The sequence below is a fragment of the Ovis aries genome, chromosome 13 (genome assembly GCF_016772045.2).
Source record: "Ovis aries strain OAR_USU_Benz2616 breed Rambouillet chromosome 13, ARS-UI_Ramb_v3.0, whole genome shotgun sequence".
Taxonomy (NCBI): Eukaryota; Metazoa; Chordata; class Mammalia; order Artiodactyla; family Bovidae; genus Ovis; species Ovis aries.
The window spans coordinates 60,864,964-60,876,389 of record NC_056066.1 but is presented as its reverse complement, the minus strand read 5'-3'; the positions used below and the strand labels follow the sequence as shown (position 1 = coordinate 60,876,389).

Below are 11,426 nucleotides of genomic sequence, written 5' to 3'. Positions count from 1 at the left end.
GCCCCCTTGATGTTCCACAGACAAACTAAAATCCTGTCTCAAGATCTTTTCACTTGCTGTTTTGTTTTCTCATTTGCCACCTCGTCTAAGAAGCTCCACCTACCACCCTCCAAAGCCCTTTTAGCTCTGCCCCTTTATTCTGCTCTGTTTTATTCCCTCATAGCACTGACTACAGCGTAACATGCTGTGTACTGTACTGACTTATTGCCTTTTCTGTCTCCCCCACCACGTGCGCACACTCGCGCGCACACACACACACACACACACACACACACAAGAAACGCCTCCTTCAGGAGGCCAGAGACTATGTGTGGTTCACTGTTGCATCCCCAGGGCCTGGATTAGTCCCTGGCACACAGCAGATACCCAGTAAGTATTTGCTAATTGACAGAGCAAAGGAGTGTCTTTACCTCTGCTCAAGCCATTCCCTCCACCTGGAATGCCTTCCCTCTCCCTCCTGCCATTCCGAATCCCACCTATCACGAAAGGCTCAACCCCAACCCCTTCTCCTCTGGAAAGCCCTCCCTGATAAGTGAGGTCCTGGCAAGTGGCTTATTGCCCCTCACTTACTGTCCTGCCTAATCTTAGGTATAATGTAGGCTTTATGGCAGGTAGAGGCTGTGGTGGAGACTAAAGGCAGATGAGAGCCACCAGCTTTATTGGGGTTAAAGGAGGGGAGGGGCCTCCATAGGCTCTGGATGATGGTGGAGCTGCAGGGGGAGCCACCGGGATTCCATGTCACTTCTTCCACTCCTTCCTCTCATAGTCCCACCGGGAGGCCAGGCCTTGCACGGGGTTGCCCTTCATGTCCAGGGTGCGCTGGAGCTGCTGGGCCTTCCACTCATCCGTCAGGGTGATGGGTTTCTTAGGGAACACTGCAGGGAAGGAAACAGGTAGGAACGGGGGCATATGGGACCCTGCCAAGCCCACCCTCTCCCCCTGAGTCAGGGTGTCCAGGCATGGGGTGGAGATGCCCTGCACTGAGGACCCCTCTCCACTCTCTCCATTCCCTACTAGACTCCCCACTAAAGCTGCACTCCAGGTTCTGTCCCCAGCTTCGTCTTGGACTCACTGGGGGAACTGGGCGAGGTCCTTCCCCTTTCTCAGGCTCAGTTTCCTCATCTACTCTGGGACCTAAGGATAGGAGGAGCACTGGCTTAAAGTCTTTTTGGTTCCAAATCTCAGTTCCACCATTCCCTTACTGTGTTACCCTGAACAAGTCACTTCATCTCTGAGCCCCAGTTTCCTAACCTGTTGAAAACAGATCCTGTCCACTAGGCTTGTGAGACTGAATTTGTTAGTATTTATACTGCAATTAGCAGAATGCAGGACAGATATTAAACTCCTAATATATGATAGCTACCATAGCTTCCCTGGTAGCTCAGTTGGTAAAGAATCTGCCTGTAGTACAGGAGACCTAGATTCTATACCTGGGTCAGGAAGATCCCCTGGAGAAGGAAATGGCAACCCACTCCAGTATTCTTGCCTGGAGAATCCCACAGACAGAGGAACCTGGCAGGCCACAGTCCATGGGGTTGCAAGAATCTGACACAACATAGCAACTAAACCACCACCACCATAGTTATAATTACTGAGTTTGTTCCAACTTATTGGGAAGCTTCCAGGATGAGATAGTTTCTTTTGCTTCCTCTCAGGAAGAAGAAGATGAGAGCAGCTAGTTTTATTGGAGTTAAGTAAGGGGGAAGCATAAGAAACCATCTTCTATATTGTTTAAGCTCTTGAATATTGGAGACTCTTTGTTACAGCAGCTGAAGCAATATGTTGAAGAGTTCATGGCCAATAACAGCAATCAGTAACAACACCATTCATAACTGTGTGCCTGGCACTAGCCTACAGCTCTCTCATTAAATCTTCACAAGAACCCTGAGATGTAGGCACTATTATTCCCATTTTACAGATGAGGGAGTTAAGACCCAGAGAGGTAGAGTCTCTACATTCCAACCCAGGCAGCCATGGTCTGCCCTTCACCCTACATCAGTCTGGAGGACTTTTCAAAAACTCTTCAGATGAGTACTAGCTTAGTTCACTTATCAAAACTTGGCTGATGGTTGTGACCACAAGGGCATGGCTGAGGACACTGGCTGGGTGAGGCACTGCCACTCACCATAGACCCGCTGCCACCAAATCAGCAGACCTGTGAATCCACAGAAGAAAAAGACACAGCCCATCACTGTCTTCCACTCGTTGGAACGACGGTTCATCTCCGCGAAGGTCTCATGGAACTGGAGCCGGTACACTGGAGGCAGGTGGGCGGGGGGCAGGCGGGAGGCTTCAGATACATCCAATTCTTGGGCCAACTCTTGGCCTCAGGGACCTCCAGCCACCCCCTCCCTGCAGCAGAAGCTGTCCATTCAGCAAATTCCTACTGAGCATCTACTGTGTGCAAAGCACAGCTGATGATGAGGCTCGAGGCTCCTGGGGGCACTATTGGCAGGCAGCACTTGGTGTCACACATCCTTCCTGCTTCCCAGTGCCAGACTCCTGCTCTCCCATCCAACTCACCTGCCTCTTTCTGCTCCATCCCCCCAACACCACTCAGTGAAGCCCAGGACTCTCCATGCTCTCCAGCTCCTGTATCCTTCCCCATGCTGTTCCCACTGCCTGGCAGCCCCTGCCCCTCACCATCCAAGGCCAGCTGAAACAACTCTTCTTGGGAAAGCCTACCAGGATTGCATCTCACTCTCTCCTTTGGGTTCTCACAGCCCCATGAACACACTTCACCCAGCAGCATATCCTCTATTACAGCTTTCTGGGTTTGCATTGGTTCCCCCACTGGACTGGGAGCACCCTAAGGGCAGGAACCCGCCCCATGATTCACTTCTGTGTCCCCAGCATCACCTAGCATCAGGCTGTGCTCAAACAGTCGTGTGAATTAAAAACTGAATGAACAAAGGAATGAATTTCACCACTCAGGTATGCGTTTGAGTATTTGGGTGAGTGGGTTCTTGCTATCTTGGCCAGGGTTTCTCCCTACGGCTGATCCCTAACAGGCCAGGCCCTTCTTTGCAAAATCACCCCCATCCCCACCCTGAGACCTACGGGCCACCTTCTCGGCGTGGCTCAGCTGGGTCCAGCTGCCCTTCTCCTTCTCCTTGAGGGCCCGCTGCTCCGCGTTGAGTTCCATGCAGAAGGGCTCGTCGGGCATGGGGTAGGAGCGCTGGGCATGGTAGTTAGTGTAGGGGGGCATCTTCTCCTTGCCATGTGCTGTGGGCACAGGGAGGAGCTGAGATGAAGCTGCCCCTGAGACATCCCAGCACCAACCGAAAGATTAATAAAGAGGGTAGCACTTATTGCCAGAGAAGGCAATGGCAACCCACTCCAGTACTCTTGCCTGGAAAATCCATGGGCTGAGGAGCCTGGTAGGCTGCAGTCCATGGGGTCGCTAAGAGTCGGACAGGACTGAGCGACTTCACTTTCACTTTTCACTTTCATGCATTGGAGAAGGAAATGGCAACCCACTCCAGCGTTCTTGCCTGGAGATTCCCAGGGATGGCGGAACCTGATGGGCTGCCGTCTATGGGGTCACACAGAGTCGGACACGACTGAAGCGACTTAGCAGCAGCACTTATTGAGCACTTAAACTGTGTGCCAGGAACCATGCTAAGGCCTTTGGGGGAGTTGACTCATTGGCTTGGCATGGCTCTGAGAGAGTGATATTATTCTCCTCTTAGAGGAAGACTGAGTGACTTCCCTTCCCCTTTTCACTTTCATGCATTGGAGAAGGAAATGGCAACTCACTCCAGTGTTCTTGCCTGGAGAATCCCAGGGACGGGGGAGCCTGGGGGGCTGTGGTCTATGGGATCACACAGAGTCGGACATGACTGAAGCGACTTAGCAGCAGCAGCAGCAGCAGAGGAAGAAACTGAGTAGCTAAGGGACTTACTGAAGTTCACAGAGCAAGAGGGAGCTGGGCCAGGGCGGCAGTTCAGCCCCTCTGGCTCCAGCCCTGTGTCCTCTGGGAAGATCTGCAGTGGGGATGGCACATCAGGCCAGGCAGCGGGCGGGGGAAGACTCAGAGCGAGGAACCTGGGATGGCAGTTGGGAAACTGCTCCGCAAACTGGAAAGCACTAGGCCTGTGCCCGAAATGAGTGGTCACCGGCATGGCTTTGGAGTCATGAGACCCCAGGTCCACCCTGCCTCAGCTCCGACAAGCCCTCTTTACCTCACTGTGTTCCACGTCTTCACCTGGAAAGTGGGGATAGTAAGCGATCCTATCTCACACTGTTGTGGAAGCTTCAAGATAATGCCCGGGGCCTGACACACATAAGTTACACTGATAGAGGTTGGTTTCACGTCTCACTTCCATGCCTGGAAGCTCTCCCTGATCGCCTAGCCCTCAAGGGCTCCGTGTGAGTGTCCAAACAAGGCTAGGCCCTAGAAGAGTCTCAGTAAAGCTTCTTCTGTTTACTGTCACCTGGGATGCCCTCCAGGAGGGCATTGGTACCACCTTGCCCGGAGAGCGTGGGAACTGCTTTGGGAAAAAGAGTCCTGGCTCTGGGACCATTTGTTCATCTGAGAAAGGGAGATAATGCACAGTGTCCACTTCACGTGGCTGCTATGAAATCCGAATGTGTTAATCTGTGCAAAACATTGATCCCAGCTCAGGGCACACAGTAAGGGCTCAATAAATGTTATCTGTTATCATTCTCCAGAGGATCAAGAAGACCCGTCTATCTGGCTCAAGTCTCCCCTTATTTAGGCCTCTTTCTTCCAACTGGCTTGGACACAAAGGTCTGGAAGGTTCTGTCAGCACCCTCTGCCTCCGGACACAAAGGCCTTAGGAACCTGAGGTACAGGCATCAGGCCCTGAGAACACTTCGAGGGAAGGGGCTGCTGTCTATTTCCTGGATGAACACGGCCCCCCACCAAGGACCAGGATTATGTGAAATGGTTCAGGACAGGCCCAGAGCAGCATGGAAAGGACTGGGAGCAGCCTGCAGACAGGACCCCTGCCCCAAGCCTCGGAGCTAGGCAAGGGAGGGCATGTCCACGTCTTACCGGTACTTCCTGGGGTGTGGATCCCTCGAATTCCAAGGCCCCCTTTCCTCAGGGTCAAGCTCCAGGCAGCTCTGAAGGACATCTGGGGCGTGGTTTGGGGTGAGTCCTGCCCTCACATTGCCCTCTGCCCTTCCCCTCAGGACCCAGACAAGAGACACAGGGTTTACACAGGTGTGGTGACTGGGAAGGGCATGGTCTCCAGGATATCAAGGTCATCTCCAGCCCCTGCCCCCTTCTAAGTTTGTATGATGGGTAGATGGGGCTTCTAGACATTTGGAGCCCCCTCCTGGGGCCTCAGTTTGCCATCTGAGAAGTGGGACAAGGCCTAATTCTTAAGTCAGGGCCTGAACAGTTTGGATCTGGGAGCCTCAATTCTAGTCCCAGCCTCAGCTCACAGTGGGTGGCTAGCTTAGACAAGCTCTCTCAGCTGTTTGCCCCCCAGAGGAAACAGGGTGGGAGTCCAGGTCAGGAGGGAGCAGTTCCTGGGATAACTGTCTTGCTTACAGGGCCATCTGCCAAGGTCTCCTGCAGATGGTTTGCCCTCCCCCTCTCCCCTCCCGCCGCCGTAATTGGTTGCCTACGTGCCTGGAAAGACTGCTCTGCTGGACCTGGTGGGAGACAGGGACAGGCGAGCCCAACCCCCCCATCCCCAGGGAAAATCAGGATTTGGCAACCTGGGGCGGCGGGGGGGCAGGGGGCAAGGAGGCTGTGAGGAGGAGATTCAGAGGGGGATAAAGACCAAACTGGGTCAGAGGTAGGAAGAGGGGGCACACATCTGGGGAGCAGAAGAGAGTATCCCACTTCTGGAAACTGAAAGGACCCCTACATCTAGAGAGAGAAGGGCACCCAATAATTAGATAGAGGGTAGGGTGTACCATATGTGGAAAGTGGACAGACACCCCACATCTGGAAAGGAAAGGGTCCCCATCAGTGAAAAGTGGGTGACAGAGCCCCACCTGTGGGGAGAGAGAAGGAGTAATCTACCTTTGAGGAAAGAGGCAGTGTCCCATATGTGGACAGAGGAAAATTCCCCTCACCCTTGAGCTGCCAGTAGCCCCCAGCCCCCAGATCCTCCTCCAGAGCAGTGACCCCACAGGTCCTGACGGGGTTTTGAAAGCCAGAGTCCCAGCCGCATCCCCCACTGGCCCGTGTCTGGGCAGCTGGGGCTCCCCCCAGCCACTCACTCACCTTGAGGCTTGGAGGGAGCCAGAACACGACCCAGGTCTGCAGAGCAAGTAACAGAGAACAGGCTGCAGAGGGATTGGACTGCTGGCGCCTGCCTGGGGCCCGCCCTGCAGCCTTCCCCAGGGCCGCCCCTGCGTGGGAACGTCCTGCCTGTGAGCGCCCAGCCCGCGTCCCTGGGGGCTCCCACCCACAGCCTGGGGAGAGGGATTGCACAGTGATACTGACACCATGCATCAATTTCCCTGCCCATCGGGGTCTGGCCTCTGGAGACCACCAGCTGATAGAGCCCTGGGTCCAGGCAGCTGTGTGTCCTGGACTGGCCCAGCCCTCTGAGCCTGGTTGTCCCAGGAGCTGGATCTTCCTGCCTTCGCCCTTCTGCTCACCGCTGTTTCTTCTACCTGGAATATTCTCGGAGGGCTTTGGAAGACCCAAGTCTTGCCAGCTTTCCAGGGCAGACCCAATGCTCCCTGCTGCAGGAAGCTACAAGCATTTAGAATTTGGGGATGGCCTGTGGTATACCACCTGGCACTCATGCCCCCAATCACAATGATAGGTAAAAATGCCTCCCTCTGGGGTTCAGCTCTTAGCTGTGTGACCTTTAACAAATGGCTAAACCTCCCTGAGTCTCTTTGTATAAAGATTAAATACGTCAATAGAAAAGCATCAGGCACATTTATTCCAGGACTGTTTATTAAGACCTGTTAGAGCTGGCATTATTGTCTATTGTTTAAAAGCGTGAGGATTTAGAGATAAACAAAACTGAACACAGTCCTTGCCATTATAGGGCTTACGATCTAGTTCCAAGTAGAGAGAGGCCTGGGCAAAGACCCAAAGGCAGAAAAACACAGATGTGTTCATAGAATAGAGAGAGATCATCTTGGTCAGATTGTAATGGGCAAAGGAGAAAGTTGGAGAGAGACTGGAACACCAAGCAGGGCTTTGGAAGTCATGGTGTGGATCTCAAATTTTATTTTAAAGACAGGAGGCCAACAAAGATAAAAAGGGGAGGGAGTGATGTGGTTATTGGAGCAGAAAATGAGTTCAGTAAATGTGGCTTGGGATTGTTAGAATACTGATGCTGGACTGATGGGTGAAGGCTGTGAGTCCCTTCTGTGGCCTGGGACCAGAGCTTTCTAGGTGTCCAAGCTCTGGTCCAGTGAGGTGTGCAGAGGACCCACCCATCCATCAGGGTTCCTGTAGCCCAGTGAAAGCACAGAGACCCACTCTATCCACTGCCTGGAAGAAGGGGCTTACTGCTCCAGAGGCAGATGAGCCTTGAAGAGAGAGACCCTACAGTGGGCAGGGTGCAGGCCCCCTCCATTCTGGGAGGTGAGCAGGCAGTGTGGGAGTCTCCCGGATGTCTAACAGCCCCTGGCGCCCAGGATTGGCCCTGCTTACTCCTGGACACTGCTGCTCCCCCTTCCCCATGATCAAGGGGATTCCAGAGTTGAGAGAACCCCAAGAGGACCACCTCACCTCTTGGATGCTGTCCAGGATGTCCTGAAGAGTAAGCCTAAGGACAGAAGAAGAGGGAAGACCTGCCTTCAGGCAGCCTGGGGAGGATACAGTTGGAGTCTCATCAGAACTTTCCAGGCTGGTTGCACTGGAGTGAGTGGCTGCTGTGTGAGTGGCAGCTCTATTGCTGCCTCAATGGCGACCAAGCAGCGCCATTTCTGAGCCTCAGTTATCCCAGAGCTCACAAGCCTCCCAAGAGAAGTCATCTGGAGAACGTGACCCTCTGTTTTCCTCTACCATCTCCCACTCCTGCCTCTGTGGGAACTCCGGTCTCCAGATGTGGGATAACGTTGTGACAAAGAACATCTGTTTGGGAAGCTGGCCCCAGGGCTGAGGGTGATGGGGTGATGGCAGGCTCCAGGCGGCTCAAGGTTGACATAGGGCAGCAGGACCGTCTTGGGGGTGATGCCCAGCAGTGTCTCAAGGCCTGGAACCTGGGAATAGTCAGACTCTTCCATAAAACAGATCTCTCAGAGGTGTCAGGGCCAGGGAGTAGGAGTCTTCCCTGGGAACCTTGGTAGGCACAAGGCGGGCTCCAGGTAGAGTATTACAACCCACTCAAGGCAAGGGGTCCTCTATGTAAATACAGGCTGAGATTTCAGAAACAGCTGGAATGGGAGGTGAGAGGCCCTGCGACTACAACCCTCCCTGGGGGAGCCCATATTACAGAAAGAAACAGCTGTCACTCACTTGATCAGGTTCAGGGAGCCCCTGAGATTCTGCCCAGACACAAAGACCTGAGCCACGATCTCAGCATTCCCCTCGCCCAATTCAGACTTCATGCAGGACCACCTTCATTCTCCCAGCCCGGAGGAGATACCGAGAAAGCACCCGAAGGTGAAAATAAGAGCTGTTGTGTTGGACAAAGCGTCGCGGACTCGTATTCCCAGCCTCATAGTAGCTCCTGGAGCCGTTTGAACATAGGGAGCCTGAGACGGGAAAGGGCGTGGGACGAGGCCAAGGACTGAGCGGGAGATGGCGGGTAGCCGGAGCCTGAGAGTAGGAGTGGACAGCGTTTATCCTTAGGGGCGGGGACTGCGAAGGGGGCCACGGTGGGGCCGGGGAAGAGCAGGGGCGGAGGCACTAGGTGGGTGGGGCCAGCTGGGTGGAGGGAGGGGCCAGCGAACAGAGAGGCGTGGTCACGACAAAGAGCCTATCCCTAGCCTTCTCTCCAGCTGGAATGCCTGCTAACGCGCCAACTCCCAGCAGACACTGTAATTCAGGAACACTGAGGCCTTCAGGGCCCCGGGCGGCTCCAGGCAGCAGCTCAGGCCCGGAGATCGTCGATCGAAGACCTGGAGATACACCAGGAAGCAGTTCAGACAGACAGCGCTTCTGCAACTGTAGACAGACGGACCGGGTCAGAACCAACGCGGAACCAGGGCTACCACGGGGACAATCGCTAGTGGCGGGTTCCCTGGCCCTAGGAACGCCCTAGGCTGGATTTCATTGGGACCGGTGGCTTGGAAGATGGAAACCTCCTTCCGGCAGGTCTGATGTCTCTGCACCACACCTGGGGCATGAAATGCACGAAGCCCTATATGTTCAGCCGGAAGAGCAATTCCTCTCAGAGTTGCAGGGAAGATGTTTGAGGCAGACCCCAAGGGACCATGAGGTTGCCACTCATGGCCCCTTGGCCCCACCCACAAGCGGCCTTTATACCAGGTCCCGCCACCTGTCTTGTCACTCACACTACTCACCTACGCCCGTCGTCTCCTCCCTCATTCCCCGTCCTGGAGCTGCCAGTCATCCTTCCCTGGTCCCTCGGGCAGTCTTCGTGCCCGCTCTTCTGCACTCTACCTCGTAGGCTAGCATTCCACCATCTTCAGCCCCGTCCCAGCCGCGTCATTTATCCCTGGCGGTGCCCGGCTCGCCTAGCTTAGCCCGCCCGCCGACCCCGCCCCTACCCTGAGGCTCGTCCTCAGTCGCTCAGCCCGGGCCAGCCCCTTGCCCAGTCCGTCATTCTGGCACTGCCTTCCCAAGGCTCGATAAACCCTCGCCCTGGCTCCTGCCTTGTTCTTTCGGTCATTTGTGGCACCGCCCCCTCCCTAGCCCTGCCCTCACTGCAGTCTCCGCAGCACGCGAAAGTCACGCCCCTACCCTGTCAGTCACTAAAACCCCGCCCCTCGATGCCCCGCCTCCTCCCCCTAGATCCGCCCCAGAGGCCCTGCCTGCTCTGCCACTCCCCTCCGGTGCGCGCCCGCTCCCACCTCGCGCTGACTGTCCCGCAGGCCCGCTCCGTTGATCCCCGGGGCCCCGCCCCCTCCAGCCTGCTCAGGTCCTTCCCCCAACCAGGTGGTCCTTGAGGTGCAAGCTGGAGACTCCACGTTGCAGGCGATCGCAGAAGCAGAGTAGGCGAAGGCGTTCCCCTATCCGGGCACCAAGGCCCTCACACTCTGACCGCAGGAAGGGCACCCGAACTCGCCTTGGGCCAGGAGATGGGGCGCGGGGGTGGGGTTTGGTCAGAACTTGCTGCATTGGAATCCTGGGGCCTAGGGTCCTGAGTCCTTATCACCACCACCTGTGAGCTGAGCAGGTGTATACAAACGACATGCAAAGGGCCCCGTGGTTAATATTAGGGGCAGTGAAACTGAGTGCTTGGGAGGCCCACTTCTGGGCTTCTAGTCCCAGATCCATCCCCTGCTGGTTTCAGCCCCTCTTCTTGACTGTCTCATGGCCTTGGTTTCCACATTTCTGTAACGCCAATCACACCTAAGCTCTGCTTGGGGACCAGGAGGGTAAATGCGATGGTCTAAGTGCGAGCTTCTCTGAGAGGCACCCATGGCAGTGACAAATATAAACAGCATGCTAAAAAGCAGACATTACTTTGCCAACAAAGGTCCGTCTAGTCAAAGCTATGGTTTTTCCAGTGGTCGTGTATGGATGTGAGACTTGGACTGTGAAGAAAGCTGAGAGCCGAAGAATTGATGCTTTTGAACTGTGGTGTTGGAGAAGACTCTTGAGGGTCCCTTGGACTGCAAGGAGATCAAACCAGTCAATCCTAAAGGAAACCAGTCCTGAATATTCTTTGAAAGGACTGATGCTGAAGCTGAAATGCCAATAACTTAGGCCACTTGATGTGAAGAACTGACTCACTGGAAAAGATCCTGATGAAAGGATTGAAGGCAGGAAAGATTGAAGGCAGGAAGAGAAAGGGACGACAGAGGACGAGATGGTTGGATGGCGTCACCAACTCGATGGACATGATGAGTTTAAGCAAGCTCTGGGAGTTGGTGATAGACAGGGAAGCCTGGCAAGCTGCAGTCCATGGGGTCACAAAGAGTCAGACATGACTGAGTGACCGAACTGAACGGAAAGCGAGGCTTCTCTGAGAGGCACCATGGCTGTGACATATAAGCCAAGCTCTGGATGGAGCTATGGGCACTGTGGACATTGCCTTGAGGTCCAGCCCAGTGCTCTGCTCTGACCACCAGAGAACAGTCCAACTTGGCAAAGGGCTGCAGCAGTGGGATCCTGGTGGTGCAGGGCATCAAATCAACTCCAGGGTAGGCATTGGTCCCTTCAGATCCCAGTGGATATGGGATCCACACTAAAGTTAACGTGGGCTCCACACTAACATGGAATGGTCTTCAGCTTCTGTTCCTGATCTTCCAGGGCCAAACGGAGGGTGCACAGGGCAGGGCATAAGGGCCCCTGGCCATGTCCTGAACTCAAACTCACCAGTCTCATGGTCATGGGAATAGGC

General features: G+C 54.8%; 1 protein-coding gene across 6 annotated transcripts; it reads right to left on the bottom strand.

Annotated features, from left to right (window-relative positions):
* Positions 1-635: 635 nt before the first annotated feature.
* Positions 636-9,575, bottom strand: LOC101102327 (cytochrome c oxidase subunit 4 isoform 2, mitochondrial). 6 transcript variants are annotated; one of them, XM_042229978.2, is made up of 8 exons: positions 9,421-9,575; positions 8,411-9,061; positions 7,682-7,718; positions 6,209-6,244; positions 5,021-5,102; positions 3,061-3,225; positions 2,126-2,257; positions 636-875 (listed from the first exon to the last, which is right to left on the bottom strand). In XM_042229978.2, the coding sequence occupies exons 2-8, from the start codon at positions 8,500-8,502 to the stop codon at positions 739-741; spliced, it is 681 nt and encodes a 226-aa protein (XP_042085912.1). In that variant the 5' UTR covers positions 8,503-9,061; positions 9,421-9,575; the 3' UTR covers positions 636-738. The 6 variants fall into 6 exon arrangements, with proteins under 6 accessions (XP_042085912.1, XP_060252998.1, XP_042085911.1 ...); XM_060397015.1 differs by lacking the exon at positions 8,411-9,061; XM_042229977.2 differs by having other exon boundaries at positions 6,209-9,061.
* Between the last annotated feature and the right edge of the window lie 1,851 nt (positions 9,576-11,426).

Excerpts from the sequence above, each read along its gene's own strand:
- LOC101102327 (XM_060397014.1), bottom strand. The coding sequence starts at position 6,439 with ATGCATGGTGTCAGTATCACTGTGCAATCCCTCTCCCCAGGCTGTGGG. Across the intron at positions 2,258-3,060 it reads CCACGCCGAGAAGGTGGCCC|TGTACCGGCTCCAGTTCCAT; the intron begins GTAGGTCTCAGG and ends ACCTGCCTCCAG. Across the intron at positions 876-2,125 it reads TTGGTGGCAGCGGGTCTATG|TGTTCCCTAAGAAACCCATC; the intron begins GTGAGTGGCAGT and ends CCTTCCCTGCAG.